Source organism: Trichogramma pretiosum, unplaced genomic scaffold (genome assembly GCF_000599845.2).
Source record: "Trichogramma pretiosum strain Unisexual culture from Peru unplaced genomic scaffold, Tpre_2.0 scaffold22, whole genome shotgun sequence".
Classification (NCBI taxonomy): domain Eukaryota; kingdom Metazoa; phylum Arthropoda; class Insecta; order Hymenoptera; family Trichogrammatidae; genus Trichogramma; species Trichogramma pretiosum.
Window position 1 is genome coordinate 1,736,548 of NW_019640932.1, and position 21,321 is coordinate 1,757,868.

General features: G+C 34.3%; 4 protein-coding genes across 5 annotated transcripts; 2 read left to right on the plus strand and 2 right to left on the minus strand.

Annotated features, from left to right (window-relative positions):
- Window positions 1–7: 7 nt before the first annotated feature.
- LOC106648891 (low-density lipoprotein receptor-related protein 2-like) lies at window positions 8–2,611 on the minus strand. Its single transcript, XM_014366039.1, has 13 exons — window positions 2,328–2,611; window positions 2,150–2,242; window positions 1,979–2,071; window positions 1,702–1,887; window positions 1,497–1,589; window positions 1,338–1,430; window positions 1,167–1,259; window positions 1,004–1,096; window positions 837–929; window positions 658–750; window positions 454–579; window positions 251–388; window positions 8–167 (listed from the first exon to the last, which is right to left on the minus strand). Exons 1-13 carry the CDS (start codon window positions 2,607–2,609, stop codon window positions 90–92), a joined length of 1,554 nt encoding a protein of 517 aa, XP_014221525.1. The 5' UTR covers window positions 2,610–2,611; the 3' UTR covers window positions 8–89.
- Window positions 2,612–4,032: 1,421 nt separating this feature from the next.
- On the minus strand, window positions 4,033–8,365 carry LOC106649016 (type 1 phosphatidylinositol 4,5-bisphosphate 4-phosphatase). Its single transcript, XM_014366282.2, has 8 exons — window positions 8,270–8,365; window positions 7,508–8,094; window positions 7,144–7,415; window positions 6,180–6,370; window positions 5,905–6,114; window positions 5,590–5,730; window positions 5,420–5,474; window positions 4,033–5,339 (listed from the first exon to the last, which is right to left on the minus strand). Exons 3-8 carry the CDS (start codon window positions 7,217–7,219, stop codon window positions 5,254–5,256), a joined length of 759 nt encoding a protein of 252 aa, XP_014221768.1. The 5' UTR covers window positions 7,220–7,415; window positions 7,508–8,094; window positions 8,270–8,365; the 3' UTR covers window positions 4,033–5,253.
- A 98-nt stretch (window positions 8,366–8,463) lies between these two features.
- LOC106649015 (mortality factor 4-like protein 1) lies at window positions 8,464–10,316 on the plus strand. Its single transcript, XM_014366281.2, has 6 exons — window positions 8,464–8,616; window positions 8,803–8,923; window positions 9,002–9,325; window positions 9,391–9,612; window positions 9,688–9,857; window positions 9,926–10,316. Exons 1-6 carry the CDS (start codon window positions 8,589–8,591, stop codon window positions 10,096–10,098), a joined length of 1,038 nt encoding a protein of 345 aa, XP_014221767.1. The 5' UTR covers window positions 8,464–8,588; the 3' UTR covers window positions 10,099–10,316.
- Window positions 10,317–12,797: 2,481 nt separating this feature from the next.
- On the plus strand, window positions 12,798–21,320 carry LOC106648928 (serine/threonine-protein phosphatase PP1-beta catalytic subunit). 2 transcript variants are annotated; one of them, XM_014366098.2, is made up of 7 exons: window positions 12,798–13,385; window positions 14,269–14,370; window positions 15,658–16,145; window positions 16,484–16,582; window positions 16,928–17,167; window positions 17,993–18,153; window positions 18,239–21,320. In XM_014366098.2, exons 1-6 carry the CDS (start codon window positions 13,334–13,336, stop codon window positions 18,101–18,103), a joined length of 1,092 nt encoding a protein of 363 aa, XP_014221584.1. In that variant the 5' UTR covers window positions 12,798–13,333; the 3' UTR covers window positions 18,104–18,153; window positions 18,239–21,320. The 2 variants fall into 2 exon arrangements, with proteins under 2 accessions (XP_014221584.1, XP_014221583.1); XM_014366097.2 differs by lacking the exon at window positions 14,269–14,370 and having other exon boundaries at window positions 12,800–13,385.
- Window position 21,321: the final 1 nt, after the last annotated feature.

Sequence of the window (21,321 nt, forward strand, 5' to 3'; positions counted from 1 at the left end):
CACGAGATCGAGTTTTATATTTTCTCCAAAATCAATCAATTCAATGTATGATACATTTGTAGGTATATTTGAGAAAGAAATTCGACAGTTTACAATTGTGCTTTCTCGCAAACCAAGCTCTCTTTGTTGCAATTGAGCCCGTCGCAGCAATCCTTGTTCTTCTCGCACTGCAAATCGATAATTACAATGATTTTTAGTAAAGTTTCAGCATTGGTCTAGAGCTTTGAGATAGATAAACGCTTCGAATTACCTTATCATTTTCCTGATGGCACTCTGGCTGCGGCTCTGGCTGCGGTTCTGGCTCTGGCTCTGGTTCGGATTTTTTCTCGCAAACCCCGTTTTCTTTGTTGCACTTCAAACCATCGCAGCAATCTTTATTTTTCTCGCACTGTTTTCAGGACAAAAAATGTTTTGTATACATTTTATCACTCAGTTTTTCATTTTTTGACTTACCTTATCATTTTCCTGATGACACTCTGGTTGCGGTTCTGGCTCTGGTTCTGGCTCCTTGTCTTTTTCACATTTGTGATTTTCTTTGTTACAGTGCAGTCCGGAACAACAGTGAGCATTTTTCAAACACTATAACGTCATTGATAAAATATATACAATAAAAAAACGATAGAATTTTTAAATAATCGGATGAGATATTGGCATTACTCTTTGTTCCTCGCGATGACATCCCCAAGCCTCGCACTGTTTGTTTTCTCTGTTGCATCTCAAGCCATCACAACAATCCATATTCCACTCGCACTAGAAAAATCAAAAGCATAGACGGTATAACGATCCTAGGAATTTGACATGCATCGTGTCACCGACAACTTCGTGACGACTAATACCTGGTCGTGGTGATTTTTGCACAGTCCTTCAGCGCACTTGTGTCTTTCCATGTCGCAATGTAATCCGGCGCAGCATTGAAGATGCTTTCGGCACTGCGACAGAGAAACATTAGAATTTAGTGTTTTTCTTTTATTTAAATCATTAATAAACAAGATTTGTAAGTTACCCAATTCTCCTCTTTGCGGCATCGTTTAAGTTCGCACATCTGCTTCTCGGCGTTGCACTGCAATCCGTCGCAGCAGTCCGAATCCTTGGAGCACTGTAATTGAATTAAATTAAATTGCGTTCGTAAAGAAGGTAAAGTCGATTGAAAGTTTGATGATCGTTACCTGGCCGTTGGCGAGATGGCAGACTCCACTCACGCAGGTCTTGGAGTCGCTGTCGCAGTGATTGCCGTGGCAACAGTCTCGGTGTCTCGAGCACTGCACACAGTCAAGCACATTGTATTATTAATCGCAATGAATCAAAGCAAAAATCAAATCGATCGTTGCCGATCTTACCGTTTCCGTCTCTCGGTGGCAGAAACCTTTGACGCAGGTCTTATCGGCCGTATGGCAATGCATCCCTTCGCAGCACTCCGTATCTTTGTCGCACTGCAAAATACATGTACATCTTATAGATTACAATTCATAGGGTGAAAAAATCACATCGACCCGTACCTTTCCTTCTTCTTGCTTGCAAACACCTTGGGCGCACTTATGAACGTCCTTGTCACAGTGAAGACCGGCGCAGCACTGCGAGTGCCTCTTGCACTGTTACATACATAAAATGTAAAAATCAGATGTAAAAATCAAATTAAAACATTGTACTATGCTTCACAAGTTCGCGAGAAACGAATTTGCTCGGAATGACGTCGTGCCATACCCTTCGATCCTCGGCGGCACAGTCTTTCCATTGGCAGAGATTGTTCTCGGCGTTGCAGGCCATGCGATCGCAGCACTGCCAGCCCTTCTTGCACTCCTCGTTGTTGAGGCTGCACTTGCCCTTCTCGCAGCGACGAGTCTCGACGTTGCACTGCAGTCCACCGCAGCAATCGCCGTGTCTCATGCACTGCGTCACACGTGATCGATCGATGTAATTATTAGTCGTTTCAATCAAAGTTGCGCTCGAACGCGTGTATGTAAATATCGAAAATAGTCACCGTAGCATTTTCTTCCTGACACAGTCTGAGGATGCACACTTTCTCCTCCTCGTGGCAGTGCATCCAGTCGCAGCATTCGGAATCTTTCTCGCACTTGGGGCAAGTAAATTAGAATACGATAGAATGAGTACCGATGGAAATCTACGTAATGAACCATTTTGGCGAGCTTACCTTCTCGAAAATACGAGCGCACTTGCCCTCCTCGCAGACACGATTTTTCACATTGCAGTGTAAGCCGCGGCAGCAGCCGTTGTGAGTCTCGCACTGCAACGACATATCGTCCATTTAAATTGGTCCAACGCGCATTGAAAATTATCAACGGTATGTATCGAAAAATATATCGGCCTACCCATCCATCTTTGCGACTGCAACGATCGAAGAGCGTGAGATTGTCGGCGCTCGCCTGCTTCATGATGGGCCAGGGCACCGTGCAGCGATGGTTGTGCTCGTCGCAGCGCATCGCGCCGCAACAGTCGGTGTCCAGGGTGCACTCGTCGCCCACGTATTTGCAGGCGGTCTCGACCTCGAGCGCGTCCGGCCACGAGGAGGAGGAGTCGTCATCCTCGGGCAGGGCCCCGGCCGCCAGGGCGAACAGGCCAATGGTCAACAGAGATAAGACTAGACGGCGCATCGTTCCAGTTCGCGGCTATACTAAAAACACCAGCAGGACTTGCTTATATTTATACGCTTTTGTTTTGGTCGTTGTTATTATTTCTTTTTTTCTTTATCGATCGTATTTGTCATTCATGAGATGATCCACCGCCGCGAAGGAGATTAGCGATCGCGTTGAGTTCCGTGATGAAAACGATTGCCGTTTGTTTGTTTGTGTGCGCGCGTCTGTGTGCGCGTGTAATATGCCCGCAACGAGATTGTCTTGCATCGATGTTCATTATCGGTGCAACGCGAATTCGTGCGACGATTCGCAGCTGATCGGATCTCGGATTTCCTCGCTCTTAATTAGATCAAATGGACGATTTTTCGCGAAAAAAAAGGAGGAAAATCGTTATGGAAACATTTTACCGATGATTCATGCTTTTTTTCTGAATCATCGTTGTAATCACCTCTGTAAACCCTCTTGATTAATAGCGCAGCGTGCCGTTCGTGGGGGTTCTGTGCTCACAACTACTATTTTAATATCTATCAGACAATAATCCCTCATTTTATTGAGTTTTCGATCGATCAGATGACTCAGATGGATTCCTTATGCAATTTTGCTCGGTTAAACGCAAGACAATCGATTTCAAGCACCGATTTTCCGTTTCTCGCTTATAAGTATTATATACGATATGAAAAATAACACGATCTGCGGCACACAATTTGCGTTAAAAATAATGCCGCTGAAAGTCAGATGAAGCCATTCTCGATCGAGAACTCGGTGGAACAGAGCGAGTACATTTTTGTCGAGTGCAACCAGCAGAGACAGGCAGTAGGTGTCATGAAATTTTTTAGAATTATTTTTGGTAATTTGCAATTTTTATTTTCATTATGCTTTATACCGATGAATACAGACTTGATTATAACAAAACGATTTTTTTACACGATATTCTATACAAAATACTCAATGACCTAGAATATAAAATTAATAATTTGATGTTTAAACATGCAGTGAGATACTTTTTATAAGCTAATTTTCTTACAAAGTTGCAATTGATTGATACAATTGAAAGATTCGTCGCAATTTTTCCTCGATGGCGATTATATACAAAGAAAGGTGCAAAATAGTCGTTCTTATACGAATTTCTCATAACTCAGAAACGAACAATAACTTTTTTACGAGACTAACTTTATCTTTAGCTTAGTTTAATATATAAAATTTAGTTTTTCATCATCATATTCTACCCTGACTCGATAATAATATGTATTATTTTTATGCAATAAACTGTTTAAATCATTGTAATAATATCGAGCTTAATATCATATATAATTTTTTGAGTTAAAATTAAAAATATCATTTTAAATTGTAACATGTTAAAATATTAGAAACAAATGCCTATGTTTATTGTATGAAAGTGATGATTTCTGAATTATTGTTCCAAGAGAACAGAGTCACTGTCTCCACTGTTATAAAATTGATTTTTAATTCATAATTTTACGGTATCACTTGCTGAAAATTCATCATAATTCAAGACTCACATGAATTTATCTGACACAATTAATTAAAGACGAACAAAAGAAGAAAAATTAACAAATTGATTACATCAAATCACTGTTTCACAATAATTTTTTTTAAGTAAGCACTTACTTAAAAAACACTGTAATCAAGCAAATTTATCTAAGAATTAAAAAAAATATACAATTTGCTCAGCAAACCTTGTATAATGTTGATAAAGTCTTAATTTAAAAATAGTTTACTTTATATACTCGTAACTAAGCGCCTGAATGTATACACTATTTTTTGTAAAGAAGATGAAGATGTAGAATAATTTTATTGTAACTCTGTTCTCTGCGTAAGATAACAAATAGAAGCGAATAAAACATCTTCTTCTGCTTTTTACATAGTCTTCATCACGTAGTACTCATTTAAAATATTTTCTGCATTAAAAATGTACACTTTTCATTTATATCAAATTAAGATGTCTTTGACATTAATCTAATATAATACTCTGATTAACAAAATATTTATTTATCAGTTGGGATTGATAAATTTTAAAATATGTTACGCTGTTATATTAATTTTCTCATTGAAAGAGATATTGTCCATTTAACCAAAGAAAAAGTTATTTTTATAAAAATTGTAAAGCTGTTAGTTTGAAAAATACCTTAGTTAAACATAAAGTGTACATTTCAATGCATTTATAGTGTCTTGCACAACCAATTCATAAATATCATGATGTCTTTTTCATGTGACATTGATAGATCGCATTTGACATTATTGTTGCCAACATTGATACAATTTAAATTAATCCATAAAAAATGAGAAGACTTTTGATTCTCGGACTTATTCAGTCAATATATCGAATAATAATGAGTGTTTTATAGTAATTGTTAGAAAAAAAATCTCAGATTTTATTTAATTCATTATAAATATTAAAAAAATGGAAAAAGCTAATTTATTAAATAACAAAAAAGCTTCATTTGTCAACAGTGTAACTGATAACATCTCTTCAATTGAAGCTTTCTATTTCATAAAATGGCCAGCTATTTGCTTTTTGTCTTTAGTTTACATAGAACGATTTTTCTTTATAATTATACTTCTCCAAAACTTATCTTAATTGATTACATTCAATTATGTTAAAACTTTTTGCGTTAACAGCCTTCAATTTCCTTTAAAAAAACTACATAGGGCCTTCTATTAAGCTAATCTTCATTGTACAGTAATAAATGCTCCTACCAAGGAAAAGTAGAGCTAGAAGGAATGCACCTGAAATAAAGTAAGTTGATTTTGTATTGTTGAATAATTTCTGAAAAAAATTATTGTTGAAATGATAAATATACACTTACCAACATAGGCTACGTAAATTCCTCCATTAGCTTTCACAAGTGTATATGTTCCAACCTATAATAGAATAATATAAAAAGATTAGAATTATACAATTTTAAAGTTCATTGACATTGACAATAATATTAAATATATATTCAATATAATTGTAATTCTTTATTCAAACACTTACAGTCACTGCAATGCCAAGTATCAAACTGATTACTCCTAGAATGACAAAGAGAATTCCACGTCCACGGGCAAAATCAGGGCCAACAGATGAAACTTTACGACAGTGAGGACAACGAGCCAAAGCATTGTTTAAAGTATTAAACTAAAAATGAAATGAAAATCATTGGTTTTTTATTACTTATGATTTTTAAGTTTGAATAAAGCAAATACCTCAGTACTTTTGAACAAAAAAAAGTAATTTTTTACAAAGACTATTATAAATTCTTTTAAACAAATTTTTGCTCAAAATTCACAGCCTTAGAAAATTTATAAATACCAAGAATGTGTCATGACAGTGAGCACAGCAGACTCTGCACATTCCAGGCATAGACAAAACCGGAGGAGTAACCGGACTAGGTGCGAGATTGATGATTCGTTTACAATTAGGCCTAGGGCAGGCTATTCTCTGAGATGAACTTTTGCATATAAGCAAACAGTTGCAGGGACAGCGCACATATTTTTTTCCAGGTGGAGCATTTTTTATAGGCTAAAAAAATTTGAAGTTAATAAATGCAAATATTAACAGAAATTCAATTCAAAAATTATACACACTGTAGCTTCATTGCACTGACTACATTTGACAACGTGTTGATCTCTTTTTCCAGAAATATCAATCATGGCTTGACAAACCCTGCATGTAACCATGTGCATACTACCCTGGCTAGCTTGATAAGATGGTGGTAATTCATCAGGACCAATTGGAGCTACAGTATTGACTTGTTGCTGAGAGTCAGGGCCCAATCCTAATAAAAAATAAATTATAAATTAATATGATAGATAAAATAATATATGATAAAATTCTTTAAATTAAAAAAGCAAAGATACTAATTTAGAATTATACTTGAGCTATATCAGAGTTATATCATTTTATTAGTCAACTGTTTTAACTCACTTATCTAACTAAGTAAATTTGCAATGAATCATTCAAATACAAGCAATGACCACAAGTTCTCAAGCATATCAATTTCTTTACAGCTGATGCACTTATACAAACAATGATCACACATTGTTCAGACTTGTATATGATTGTGGATTTTGCTGTGATAAAAGCTGGACATGTTTGATTGTATTGAAAGTATTAAAGAAGCAATATTTTGCCTTGATTAATAAAAAAATAATGCTTGCAAGTAATGAAGTATTGCCTTGAATCAGTTTACATGCACTATGCAAGTAACTAGTTTACAGTGTAACCAGAGTCATTAACTAGATTTTGCAAGCCATTGAATTGTAATGCATAAGTGAGAATTCGATACGGCGAATTACGTATCAATAGCAACCTTTGGCGAATAAAGTATCATTAATGCGTATTGAAAGTTCTAGCTTCGTAAATAAAAGCCACGAAAAAAAACTTCTGGGGCGTTTGCACACTTGCGTTTTGGTTGCAAATACCTCGGCGCAAGTGTGTAGTAGACTCAAGTATGATAACATCGCGGCGGATATAATCAAGTGTACGGTATTCAAGAGAGAGAGAGAGAGAGAGAGAGAGAGAGAGAGAAGGGAAAAAAAGCTATTTTACCAGCAACTTCGCTACTGCTGTAGTTGGTATTATCGCTCTTCAACAGGGGCTGACGTTCGCCTTCCTTGGTGTCCATGATGCTGGCTTATTGATACTGGTGTTTTATCCAGCGATAAGCACAGATTCTGGAACGACTCCCGTTTTATGCTCCTATCCTTATATATGTTTGTTGACTAGTAAGGCGAGCTGATCGAGTGGCTTTCACCGAACGAAAACACGGCGAGGCAGCTCGGCGACAGGCGCGACAGACAGCAGCAGCAGCAGATAGCACACTATAATACCATGATGTATATTAGAAAACACACGTTCGCAGCAGCACGTATACATACAGTAGCTAATAATGATAATGATTCTATAATATTACGTCGTCATTCGCTGCTGATTATTTGACAAATCGTGTCCCGGTGCATTCGTCCAAGATCGCTTTTATTTTATTATAATATCACTTGTATTGGGCCGTGTATACGCTGCTTCAATAGTGCTAACTGAGGCCAAATAATTGCGGAGCTCGAGAGCCACGGTCGGGCTCTCCTCTGCGCGCAATAAAATACGCCGCTCGACGCAGGCCTCTGTATGTATTCTGTATGTTTCACTGTTAAGTTGCTCCGTTGACTGAGGGTTTTGTGCAGAATAATCGACAAACTGCGATTATGATGATGCTGCTGAATGACTCAGAGCATCTCTCTTTCTCTTTGTCGCGGAGTCGCGCACTGCACGAATCAACAACCAACAATGACACTATGAGCTCTGTTATTGTAAATATCCCAGCGACTAAGGCCCCGCGAATACTGCGCTGCTGCTGCTGCTTCTCGGCTCTCGCTGACGTTGGAATGGCTTTGCAGTGCGTCGGTACAATTTCGATCGCTGATGCTGCAGCTGTGCAATCGCTGACTCGTCACTTACGAGTCGCTGGACGTTTGCTCCGGTTTTGTGCGATATCGCTGCTCAAAGCTGCGGTTGACAAACAAGTAAAATTATCTTGGGCATAGCTTGCGTAAAAACATCACGTAGCTTCTTAATTATTACGAATTTTTAGATGGTTATTCCAAAGATATGACAAATTGCAGATGTGAAGGACAAATTACAATGAAAGGGACGGTTATCCCGTGTATTCAACTGTACTCACACATAAGTTATATGCTTATTTGACACAGACACCATACATTACTTGACGATGTATACAGCGGTACGATATCAAAATACACATTTTCCCACATGCTCATGGCATGCATATTGCATGAAAGGAGACGGACATTTAAGTTGGAGGCGGTGCATTTCGGAGCAAGGAGTCGGTTCACCGTGTACCACGTGACACATCAGTAACGCACACACCCTTTAACGGTGTACACTGTACAGCCGAGAGGTGTAACCTACCTAACCTCAGGAATTGATGTGTTGTTTGTTTACTTAAAAAATAATAAATACGAAATAAAGCAGAACGCAGAATGCCCCCGAAATATAAATTTTTGGAAGGTAAGACTTCGCTATATCAAGTCGTTCCTCTGTACAATAACAAATCGTTTATTTACGCGGTCAATTTCTGTGTGTTCGGTTGTGCTGTTATACAAAATTTTATTATGAAAACAATTACTTTATTTTATTTTTAATTCAATGCTGCTGTGCAATTAAATTTTGAATGTATTAATTATTAATTAACAGGGGAAAAGGTGCTTTGTTACCACGGACCGCTTATTTACGAAGCGAAATTATTGAAATCGTCGGTGACCAAAGATGGAAAATCTACTCAATACTACATTCATTACGCCGGATGGAATAAGAAGTGAGTGACAACATTTTCAAATGTGAATCAATTCAAACGACCGTATTAATAATTTGAAATGTGGTTTTAATTTATTAGTTGGGACGAGTGGGTACCTGAAGATAGAGTACTAAAATTCAATGATGAAAATGTTAAAAAACAGAAAGAAACTTCATTAAAACATGAGCAAAGCAAAGAGAGCAAACAAAGCAGCAGAAAAAGTAGTGGATCAGCTAAATCCTCTGGAAGACGCAGTGACTTTGGAAAAGATAAGGATAAAGACAAGGATAGCGACAGTAGAGCAAGTACTCCAGTTGCTCTCATGGAGCGAACACCTAGTCGATCAAGCAAAGCCATTGCTAATGCACCAACACCAACATCTTCCAATGACTCTCCTCTGGAGGCACCAAGGAAGAGAAGAGGGTACGTGATAAATTAACTATTATTATTTAAATGAAAATTTAACTTATTTGAATTAATTTTTTTAGGCGTGCAGCCACAGAGCCTTCAGATGACAATGAATCTTACACTGTTAAAACAGAATTCAATATAAAATTACCTAATGAATTAAAAATGTTGCTTATTGATGAAAATGAAGTAATTGTTAAACAAAAGAAACTACCAACTTTACCTATGAGTATCACTGTTGATAAAGTTTTTGAAAATTATAAGGAGGCTATAGAATCTGGAAAAATTGAAGGATTGCACATGTAAGTCTTACTATTATGAAGTATAGTCATCATTGATAAAGATACTGAAATGATACATTTTTCATGGTTTTACAGGGAAAGTGCAGTTGAAGTTACCAAAGGTATACGTGAATATTTTAATTCTGCTATTAATTTGAAATTGTTATATGCTTGGGAAAAACCTCAATTTGAGGAGAAAGTACCAGAAGACTCAAATGTTCTTCCAAGTCAGTTATACGGTCCATATCATTTACTGAGATTATTAGGTTTGTACCATTTCACCAGTTCCATTTAAAACTCATAGTTTATTCTAATATATTCTTATTCTTTACAGTTAAACTGGGAGAATTGATGTCTTACACTCATTTTGATGAAAGTAGCAAGGAATTGTTGACAAAACATTTCAGGCATTTTATTCAATTTTTACAGAGTAACATAAGCAGTTTATTCAATTTGAATGATTACAAGGATCCACCGCAGGACTACCAAAAAAAATTTAATAAATAAGTGTATTAGAATGTTAGAAAATATTTATATTTTCTAGGAGTATTCTAAAATTATAATTTTTTGTAGACTAGAATGTTATTGTAGAGGATTTAATAGAGTAGACATTAATTTATGTACATTAAGTTATTGAATCATGAATTATCAAAGTTTATAATATTCATATCAAGTTATACATATTTGTATAAGATTCTTGACAAGTAAAATGAAATTCAAGTGTACAATTCTTCTATCTAATGTTTTTAAATTATCATTCATTGTGTGATGTAGCAACAATAACAGTGAAACCCCAAAATTATACTTCAAAACAGTGAAAAACTTTCGCCATAATTACATACGCTTATATTTGCATGTCAAGAATTGTAAGTTGTCTATTCGTCACCTGTGCGCAATGTTTTGAATCATACCCAATTTGTTTGTCCACGTCATGTTACATATTTGTATTACTGTAACAAGCTTAATGCGCTATTATATGCATGTTCCGCAGAGGTTTCGCTCCGAATGACCCCCCCCCCCCCCCCCCCCNCCCCCCCCCCCCCACGCTTCCATCCGCTACCTACAGGCATCACGTTTGTATCTATGTATTACTTTCATCACTTGCTCACCTGTGTAAATATACATATATTTACTAACGGGCGTACGGTAGAAATGGATCATAAAAACGCTTAATTTTGTTTGAAAAAAAAAAACGTTATTTTTATTTGTACTTATTTTTCACAATTATTTGATCGGCGACATTTTCTATTTCTAAAATTTTAGAAAAAATATTTTCGTTTGCGCACGTGTTCATTTCAAAAAATTTTTTTAAACAATCTATTGCTTTTCTTACTTCTCTTGGTGTATTTATTTGCACACTTAAATTTCTTTCATCGTCTTCGTCACTTTCTTGAACACTATTTTCATCTTTACTCGTAATAATTTCTGAATCAAACGATTGATCACAAATAAAAAGATTATCATCAAAATTAATGAATTTTTCGAACTTTACATTCGTTTGCAATAAATAATTTAGTTCGTTGTATTCACGTGTAATCGTTTCGATATCTATTGCATACGAAAGGTCAGGTATTTCATCGAAAAATTTAAAACCGTACGATTTGAAGCAATTCCAAATCGTTTTTAGCGGTATATTTTTCCATGATTTATCTATCATCCTTATTGCGTGTATTAAATCAATCGATGATGGCGTCTCACTTTCTTTTATTTCTTCCATTGTTTTCCGTACAATCTCTCTTCTATAAAGATATTTAAAAGTTTTAATTACGCCTTGATCAAATGGTTGTAGCGTCGATGTTGCACACCGTGGTAAAAATTGAATTTTCACGTTACTCAATTCAGGTAAAACTCCGTGCGCCGCACAACTGTCTATAAACATAAGTATGTTACGTTTTTTTAATCTCATTTGTGCGTTTAATTTTAAAAGCCAGTCAGAAAATAAAGTTGTGGTCATCCAAGCTTTGTTGTTGCTTGCATATTCCACCGGTAATGTTTTTATTCCGCGGAAACATCGTGGCTTTACTGCTTTTCCGATAACTAATGGAGTTAGCTTTTCCGTTCCTGTGGAATTGCATGCTAATAGAACAGTAATACGCTCTTTACTTCTTTGCCCTCCATGGCAATCTTCATTGTCTAATGTTAAAATGTAGTCGGTCAGACACTTGAAAAATAAGCCTAGTTCATCTGCATTAAATACATCTTCTGGCAAGTAATTTTTAACGATATCACTCATTGATCGATGCCATTCGTCGTACTTACTATTTTTGACCGAAGCACTATCACCGCATAATTTTTTTAAAACTATTCCATGTCTGGGTTTAAATTTGTCAAGCCAACCGTTACTAGCTTGGAATTTATACAATCCTAATTCATTGGCAAAAGATTTAGCCTTTTCCTGAAGAATTGGTCCAGAAATAGTATCAGCGTTTTCTGGTTGATGCTTCAACCACTGAAGTAAAGCTTCGTCGACTGCAGGATAACCTGCGCCTCTGTTCCTTATACGTGCTGTATCGCCGCTCTCAACTCGGGATAAAATGTCATTTTTTCTTTGAATAATAGAGTAAAGCGTACTAAGTGCGAGGTTATTTTCTTTTGCAACATTTTTAAAATCTTTTTTATTCTTCTTTTCTAATACTTTTAATATTCTATATTTTTCGGTTACACTGAGAGTTTTATTAACGCGACCCATTCTAATCGCCTGTCGAAACAAACTGTGCTTTCTAATTTGTAGAAGTATTGGAGGCTCATATTAAAATAAAATTTGAGAAATTCAACATAAATCGTTGAATAATTCAAAAAGCCGACTCAGAGAAGGATTTTTCCTGCCTTTGAAAAAAGACACCAACATTTTATTGTAGCTCAAAGAGCTTTTCGACCTACGAAGATTCGACTTGGCGAGTGTACCGATATATACACACACGCGCACATGAACTTGCAACATTAAATGCGCCAAAGCACACAAAGTCAAATGAACACATACGTGTGCGTAGAATAGAAAATACTCGTGTGCGCGTTCGTACTGTTATACCGAGAATTCTAAGATATAATAATATTCGCACGACACGAGTGCGAGAGAGAACGAGAATGACTTATACATACGTTAGACAATGTTAGCAAAGTTTTCGCCACGAGAGGACGGGAGCATCGAGCGAGGGTCATGTCATGCGCATAAACTCAACGTCCCAAACGTTGTACGTGCAAAAACTCTCCCAAGTCGTCGTTTCGCAGCGGCGAAGTGTAGACGTTATATACATACAGAACATACATCGCCAGAGGGAAAGGAGAAAGAGAGGAGGGTACACGCACGGGCGTATACCCCGTCGACGATAAGCTCAAGCCAAACGGCAGTCTGGTTTGAGAGAGCCAAGTGTGTAGAAACTGGTCGCACGGCACACGTCTCCTCTCTCTCTCTCTCTCTCCCATTGAGACGATCTTTCGCTTTCTCGAGACGTCTGTCTCTTTCTCACTCCCTACCAATAATATTTTGTGTCTGTCCCGTCTGCCTGCTTGTCGTGTGTTTGTGTATAGCCTCGTCAACGGGATCACTTGTCATTCGTGCACGGCAACGCGATACAATATACGCGCTCGCTGTATAGAAGGAAAAAAAGCGACGAAAGAGGATAATCTTGTCGCGTATTCACCGACGAGTGACCGCGTGCAGTGCCGTTTTTAATTATAAAGCACCCAGTGTTGTACTTTAGAGCCGCGACGAAGCGGCTCTAAGATCCTCTTCGCTAAGAAGATGGCGGACGTCGAGCTCAACATCGACAGCCTCATTCAGAGGCTCTTAGAAGGTAAGATCCGCGTGCAATCCCAAAAACATAATGTTTTATTTTCAACTTCATATATATATGTGTATACATGACACACGGAAGGATTACGTACTCGTGTGTACATCGATTATCCGCTCGTGTCAATTGATCCGTGTGTGTTGCTATATTTTACGGCTCGTAAGCACGAGAGCCTGCGTGACGTCTTGACTGATCGAAGGCACGAGATATATTGTGTGCAGGCAACGAGGCACAAGTGTCTGCAATACGATTGTTGCGTGTCACGGGCCAACTTCTCTTTTTATTATACGATTTCAACTTTTTTTTTTTTACTTATTTCCTTCTTTTCTTTTTTTTTTTTTTTAATCCAATCGATAGCGATCGTGTTCGTGGTGCTTATGTGGAATTTATGGTAATTACGTGATGATTACCGTTTTTCGCGAGGGTCAGCTATCAAGGCATTACTTCCGAGCATAACTACCCTCTAGTAGAACTTTTTCAAGGTTGATTCTCTATGACGTTGTGTGGGTGTGAATGAGCCAGCGCGTGTCTATATACACACAATACAGGCCGCGCGATCGTGTGTTCTCCGTTGATTTTAACGAACAAACTTGGAAACTTGTCATTTTCATCAATCTTATTGTTTCATATGTTTTGAAGTGTGACATTCGGCGCATTAACATGTGAATGATTCACTGACTATGTGTGTAACTCACATTTTTTAGTCTCAGTCTATTAATGATTGAATCGTTCTTTAAACTCAAAAACTTTATTTTTATTTTTTGTACTCCCTTTAATGACAATTTTCAAAGCACTCCTTTCAATTTTACTAATTAAACAATTTGTCATTATATTATGTTATTGCTTTTCATCTTCTCTTCATTTTTCTTCTCTCATTGGGCTATAGTATACCAGGCTCAAAAAGAAAATCAAAATGAACCAGTTCAGATTCAAATTGAGAAACCGAAGAAAGCAAAGTTTAAAGATATATTTTCTTCAGACTCGCGTGGTAAACATAATGAATATAAAAATTAGAAAGAAACAAAGCAATCCTAAAATATTGTAATATTGTAGCCCCATACTATACAGTCAAGCTAAGACTATATTTATGCTTGCCTATATATTTTACCTTATGTGTGTATATTGCAGTCATTTTCTTGTGTCTTCTGCATGAACAAATGACTTTGTTTTCAATTGGTTAATTTGTCAATTAAAGGAGCTCTTTGCAGTAGGCTAAAATGATTATTCCTGCAGCACTAAAAACTAATATTACATCATGTAATTGTGTATTACCTTCTATCATATGATAGAACATCTGGTACATTTTGTATTAGTAAAAATATTATTTTGAAAATTAGCTCTAAAATGAGTAAAGTATTGATTTATTATACTTCGTTTATTGATTACTTCACAATTATATTGAACACAAATTTAAGTTTATTGATTAATTTACCAATCCCAAATGATACATGAACTATTATCTCACTTGTGTATGCATACTACAAAATCAATTAGATGCTTTTGAGATTAAGTTTTAAAAATAGATGGTACTGATACCAAAAATTATTTTGACTGATTTTATTTTTTACTTTTTATTTTTTTATTTGTTGATGTTATAATTGTTGTAAAATTATTGCAAGTCTAAAATAGTTTTTGTAATGCATTTTTTATTTAAAAAGAACACTTGACAAGTTTATATAAATCAGATAAAACCTTCTAGTTTTTTAACTGGAAATATTAATTTAATATTGGATTAGCCTTGGTGATGTTGATTTTTCCAATAACCATTGTGTCAGTAATTCAAGTGTGTACTTGAATCCTTCATTCTAAAAAGAATTAAAACAAAAATTACTTTTCACACAAATATACACTTAAAACAATGTAATTCTTTAAAGCAAACAATATTCAATTTTTCAAACCATATATTTAATTAATGAACCAAAAAACAGTAATGACCCGTACAAAGTTTTTAAAAATTGCTCTTGACTCTTAATTTTTCACAAAGAAAAACATGTATCCGATTAGCTCATATTGTGCTGTTACAATTGTTTGTTTTTGTATTAATTATCATTACCCTCATAAAAGTTGAAATATAGTATATAAGATAAGATGATGCTCCACATATTCACAACTGATCAAATAAAAACAAGCTGCTAGAAGTAAATGATTTAACTAATTATATCTGCTATCTTATATTAGATTTAGTTTAATACTAAAATTTTGGATATAAGCAATATTGTAATGCTCATTTAAAATTTTTTTATTAATAATAATAAATAAATGTATTTTATAACAGTAAGAGGATGTCGTCCAGGAAAATCAGTCATCATGACAGAAGCAGAAGTGCGTGGGCTTTGTTTAAAATCCAGGGAAATTTTCCTCCAACAACCAATCCTTTTGGAACTTGAAGCACCATTAAAAATTTGTGGAGACATTCATGGTCAATACACAGATCTTCTAAGACTATTTGAATATGGATGTTTTCCACCAGAAGCAAACTATCTGTTTCTTGGTGATTATGTAGACAGAGGCAAACAATCATTGGAAACAATATGTCTTTTATTGGCTTACAAAATCAAATACCCAGAAAATTTCTTCCTTTTAAGAGGCAATCATGAATGTGCAAGCATAAACAGGATATATGGTTTCTATGATGAATGCAAGCGCAGGTACAATATCAAGCTGTGGAAAACTTTCACAGATTGTTTTAATTGCTTACCCATTGCTGCTATTATCGATGAAAAAATATTCTGTTGCCATGGTGGACTTAGTCCTGATCTCCAGGTGTGTAGATTGAAAATAAATATTAAACTAATTTTTTATAATCTAATGCATAAAAAATATCAAAGTATAATTAACCTAAATATAAACTTCTTTTGCACATTTTGTCATGCTTACTTGTAAATTATTTAAAGTACTTGATGATAAAAAATTAATTTTACTTCGTTTATTTATAGCTCTTGTTAATTGTTCAATGCATTGTAAAAATCTATAATCAATTGCAGAATATTAATACTTCAAATAATGAAGTAATACTGTGAATGAAACTTAATTGAAAAACTCTGAGTGAAGTTTTAAATAAAGTTTAATTATATTCTTTAATAAAATCAATATTTTTGCAGGGAATGGAACAAATTAGAAGAATTATGCGCCCAACAGATGTACCTGATACTGGTCTTCTTTGTGATTTACTTTGGTCTGATCCTGATAAGGATGTGCAGGTTTGAAACTTTTTTATTTTTACTAAGTCATTACAAATAGCACATATTTCATTTGAAACATCATAAATTTATTTGGCAAGTAGAAATTCTATTTTTAGAACGAATTGAAATTTTCTCTTTGAATGTATTTGTACACTAAATTAAATTAACAGAATCGGTGTTAAAAATAAGTCATGAGTTTTAGAGTTAATATTTACCGAATTTATTACCAAAAGTACTAAGTAATATGTACTAAATAATATTCTGCTATGAAAATGAAATTTAATCAAATTTAGTAAAAGCGAAAAAATGCTATATCATGCTATTTAATGTCAACACCGTTGAATGAATGACCATATTTTTTAGGGCTGGGGCGAGAATGATAGAGGAGTCAGTTTCACCTTCGGCCCGGACGTGGTATCAAAGTTCCTCAATCGTCACGACATGGACTTGATATGCCGAGCGCATCAAGTCGTTGAAGATGGATACGAGTTCTTTGCAAAACGTCAACTTGTCACTCTGTTCTCAGCTCCGAATTACTGCGGCGAGTTCGACAATGCCGGAGGCATGATGAGCGTTGACGAAACTCTCATGTGCAGTTTCCAGGTAAAATTAACATTTTTTTCCTGATACGCGCAAAAAATCATACGCGCCTACGCGAGTGCTATGTGCTCTTTACACGTACATCATCTGTATAGTATTTTTAGACAAAGCCCCCTCGTTGTTGCGTTTTCTCTATAAATATGCTGCACATCGTGTGCTACCAATGACGTTGTTGTGTCTTAACATTGAATTTTTACGTAAAATGCGGTTTTTAGAATTCTAGACTAATGGTTGTACCAAAGGTAGACGTTTTGACGACTCGACACTAAACCCTGACTGACATAATAAGTTCGTGATTTCAATTTTCAAAAAGTTTTTTATATTTAAAATTATTGAGATTATATATTTGCAAAAAATTTAATTTCTGCTTTTATAAGGAGATGTAAGATTATTTTCATTGAATGACGCATTTGTAACTTATAAATATATTTTTTAGTTAACTTATTCAAAAATTTTCTTTCGGTTCATGTCGTAATGTCTCGTTTCACTAACACAAGAGCACACGTACCCGTTGCATATTTAATCATTAAATCTTTATGATTATTAGAAACAGAAAAGAAACTTGGCATGCACGTGATAAAATGAATCAGGCCACGCTGTTTAGATGCTGTGACGTGAAATTAAATTCGAGATATTTTTGGAATTTTATATTTAACATTCTTGAGATGATCTTCTAGCTGTTTCGAATTTACAATAATGAATTTTGCACCAACGCGCAACTTGTTACGTAACACGTCATCCTCGTGTCTACGCGTCTTGATTGATGTTTTAATAAGTCATTGAAGAATATTAACATAACTAAAATGCGGTGCAATTTCGTATTTACAGATTCTGAAACCATCGGAAAAGAAAGCCAAGTATCAATATGGTGGCATGAATGCTGGGCAGACTGGCAGTCGACCATCGACTCCACAAAGGAACCCAGCTAAGAAAAAATGACCACCTACGGCCGAACCTGCATAGCCGATAACACTGGCGTTCTAAAATTAGTGAGTTGACGTTCGAATAAGTAGTTTGACAGAAGTATGCTATTGTTAGTTGATAAAAAAAAAATTAATCGAACGATTTTTGCAGTTGTGGAACGCCCTACTACCAAACTCTCAGTTATGATTCTTCAAGTTTACATAATAAAATTTAGCCACTTCCTCAAAAATACATTTTATTCATATCTCTGCGAGCATCTTCTAATTCTACATTGTTAATTCATTGTTACATTCACTTTGATCACATGAAAAGAGTGTAACAGTGTGAGTGGCTTGTCCCTTACATTAAACTTTCATCACACTTACTATTCATCCATAAAATAATTTTTTATTATCTCGCAATTTAGTTTTATCAATTGTCATGTTTTTGTTTGTATACAACTTTCAAACTGATCAGTAATATTTGCACGCTTTAATACTTCGGCCACTGATATCTTTTAATGCAAAAAACGAATTTACGTTTGTTTGCTTTATAAAATAATTATCAAAAGTAGTAAACGTATATTTTTATTTATTTTTAAGTGCATTTATTATGCACAAACGTGACTTTAATTTTATTCTTTCGCTCATTTGTCATCATAATGTTCACCTTTATCATCATTAGATTTGGAATTTTTGATTATACTTTAAGACTACTGAAGTTCAGTGATCAATATTGCCTTGAAGGTTGTTAGTTTAGTTGAAAATATTTTTAATTAATAAATGATGAATGTGGTCTTACAGAAAAACAATTTCGAAGATATACTAAGTCTTTAAAGTGCATTAATTGAGAAAATTATGTAAAAGTTAAAAAATTAACTCGCAACGTCGCAAAGAAATGTTCTCATGATTCAAAAATGTGGTAGTAACTAAATGGTCAATAATAATTATGTTTACGCTGATTTAATTAAAATATTGTTGTCAACTCTGCTCTTGTGACCTATATGTTCTGTAAGTCCAGCTTTTTTTAATAATATAAGGAAGAAGATCATGGGTAGAATTATTAAAATTAACTATTTTTGATATGTTATTGCTTGAAATGATATGATTCTTTTAAACTTGAATATCAAAACTTTTGATGATTTTTCGTCAAAAGAAATTTTAATTGTAAAATAATTCTTATAAATAAATATTATTTATATTTTTTTAAAATACTGCAACGCAAAATGTGAAACAGAAATACTGTTGTTTGTATAAATTATTTTGAAACATTTGATAAAGGGTGACAGTGGTAATTGTTCTGTGGGTACTATCAAAATTTTCATCTAAAATGGCTAGAATATTCAGTTAACAATAGTTGTGAAAAAATTTCTGGCAGGCTAATGTATCATGTAAAAACTTATGACTATCAATTAAAAATAAATGTATCGAAGAAAGTAAATGCGAGCTAGAAAGACAAAAGATGAAAAAGAATTTTAGTAGATATATTGAAAATAATAAATTGCATACGAAAATCAGGGAACGTGAGCATTAGAAATAAATTTGCTTTATTTACGTTGTTAAGCAATAGCATTTCGCAAGAACGACGCAGTCTTCCTTGGAGTAAATCCATTATATTTAACAATCAGTTATACAAGATCACTCAAAAATGCATTTAAATTTCTGGTACTCGTTGAGTTTTTATTTTCTTTTAAAAAGTTTTTACTATTTCTACTATTGAGAATTTACGCATCTTATCATTATTGATAAACGTAAAATAATGATATAGTGAATATGAACTATACGTAAAGTACGAAGTATAATGTCGTTCAGCATATGTTTAATCTAATACATTTTCTATAACTAGCCACATCAATGAATAAGATAATATTGTTGTGTGCCTTGTTCCCTGATGATGCGATTGACTGTATTCTGAAAGAAGAAAAGTCTAGAAAAGAACAGAAAAAGAGATGTATAGAAAATAAAGTATATACGAAGAAATTACGTAAACGATATTTTTCCATTGTAATAAACTGTAATTGCAACGTATTAATTATCTCATGCCTTTGAAAAGTTCACTATTTTGTAGTTTCAATGAAATCGAAAAAGACAATGTGAATTACAACTAACAGGTGGATTCATTATAGATTTTCGTAATGTAAAAGTCATGCTGAGATTAATGTCTCAGTATTTCAACTAGACGAGCGATAACTGTCACAACTATAAAGCTGTCTGTAACATTTTTCGGACTTGTCTACACAATTTAGTAAAGTCGTCAAAAACTCAACAAGTTGATGTGAAATACAAATCATGATACTTACTAAATAATAACGTCAAAATTATTGCTTCTAAAGTTTCTTTCAGTGATTGACACGTAAAATTGCGTAGGTTGGACTTTATTTAGAGTTATAGGTGTATAGTTCAACTTTATTTGATATATTATTTTTAGATTCAAAAGTCAAAAATAATTTTTGAATCGTATATCTAATTATTTCAGTGCAATTATTAACGACTATATGTTGTCGACATTTTTCGATAAAACATACTCGTTTTTTATAAGTTGGATTAATTTTTTTCAAGAATCTTCAATAACATTTTTTTCGTACTGAATTAGACTAAAATGAAAAGTGAAACTAGTTACTGATAAATTATAAAAAGACAATTTTCGAAAATCAATCATTACGGAGTAGAAACGTGAGACTATAAAATTAATTTAAAAAGTATTATTAAAAAGAGATTAAATGAATTTGAAAAATGCTGCAATTAGCTGTGAAAAATTTTAAATGAATTTACAAGTCATAAAACTATCGCGTTTGAAAAATGCAGTTGATATGTTTGAATGTGTGATATATAAAAAGACGTGCTCACTGCGGTTTAAAAAACATTACAACCACTTTCTTTTCAGTAATAATGAATTTAAAAAAATAACAAAACTTAAGTCATAGGCTGTCTAACACACTAGAATTGCGAAGAAAATATAAAATTGAAAAATACCGATGATAATCGCGTTGTAGCTGAATGCATTTTTAATTTTTGTTAATAGTTTAATCCGCGCGTAGAGTATTAATAGAAATTTAAATATTTTGTCGTAGAGAGACTTAATACGAATGAGTTGAGATTTCTAAAGATTGAAAAATGTGAAATGTAAAAAATTGCGAGAGTACGTGAACTGTTATACTTCGTGAAATGCAAAATAAAGTGTGTAATGAGAAAGTCAATGGTGTATGAATATCCTCATGATCTATCGTCTTTGAGATAAAAATTGAATAAACGTGC

Coding starts and splice junctions, on each gene's coding strand:
- LOC106649016 (XM_014366282.2), bottom strand. CDS start 7,219: ATGGACACCAAGGAAGGCGAACGTCAGCCCCTGTTGAAGAGCGATAAT. Junction 6,115..6,179: donor GTCAGTGCAATGAAGCTACA/GTGTGTATAATT, acceptor AAATTTTTTTAG/CCTATAAAAAATGCTCCACC. Junction 5,731..5,904: donor ACTGTCATGACACATTCTTG/GTATTTATAAAT, acceptor TTTCATTTTTAG/TTTAATACTTTAAACAATGC.
- LOC106648891 (XM_014366039.1), bottom strand. CDS start 2,609: ATGCGCCGTCTAGTCTTATCTCTGTTGACCATTGGCCTGTTCGCCCTG. Junction 2,243..2,327: donor GCAGTCGCAAAGATGGATGG/GTAGGCCGATAT, acceptor ATGTCGTTGCAG/TGCGAGACTCACAACGGCTG. Junction 580..657: donor GTCATCGCGAGGAACAAAGA/GTAATGCCAATA, acceptor ATGACGTTATAG/TGTTTGAAAAATGCTCACTG.
- LOC106648928 (XM_014366098.2), top strand. CDS start 13,334: ATGGCGGACGTCGAGCTCAACATCGACAGCCTCATTCAGAGGCTCTTA. Junction 14,371..15,657: donor ATTTTCTTCAGACTCGCGTG/GTAAACATAATG, acceptor ATTTTATAACAG/TAAGAGGATGTCGTCCAGGA. Junction 17,168..17,992: donor CTCTCATGTGCAGTTTCCAG/GTAAAATTAACA, acceptor TCGTATTTACAG/ATTCTGAAACCATCGGAAAA.
- LOC106649015 (XM_014366281.2), top strand. CDS start 8,589: ATGCCCCCGAAATATAAATTTTTGGAAG. Junction 9,326..9,390: donor GCACCAAGGAAGAGAAGAGG/GTACGTGATAAA, acceptor TAATTTTTTTAG/GCGTGCAGCCACAGAGCCTT. Junction 9,858..9,925: donor TCATTTACTGAGATTATTAG/GTTTGTACCATT, acceptor TATTCTTTACAG/TTAAACTGGGAGAATTGATG.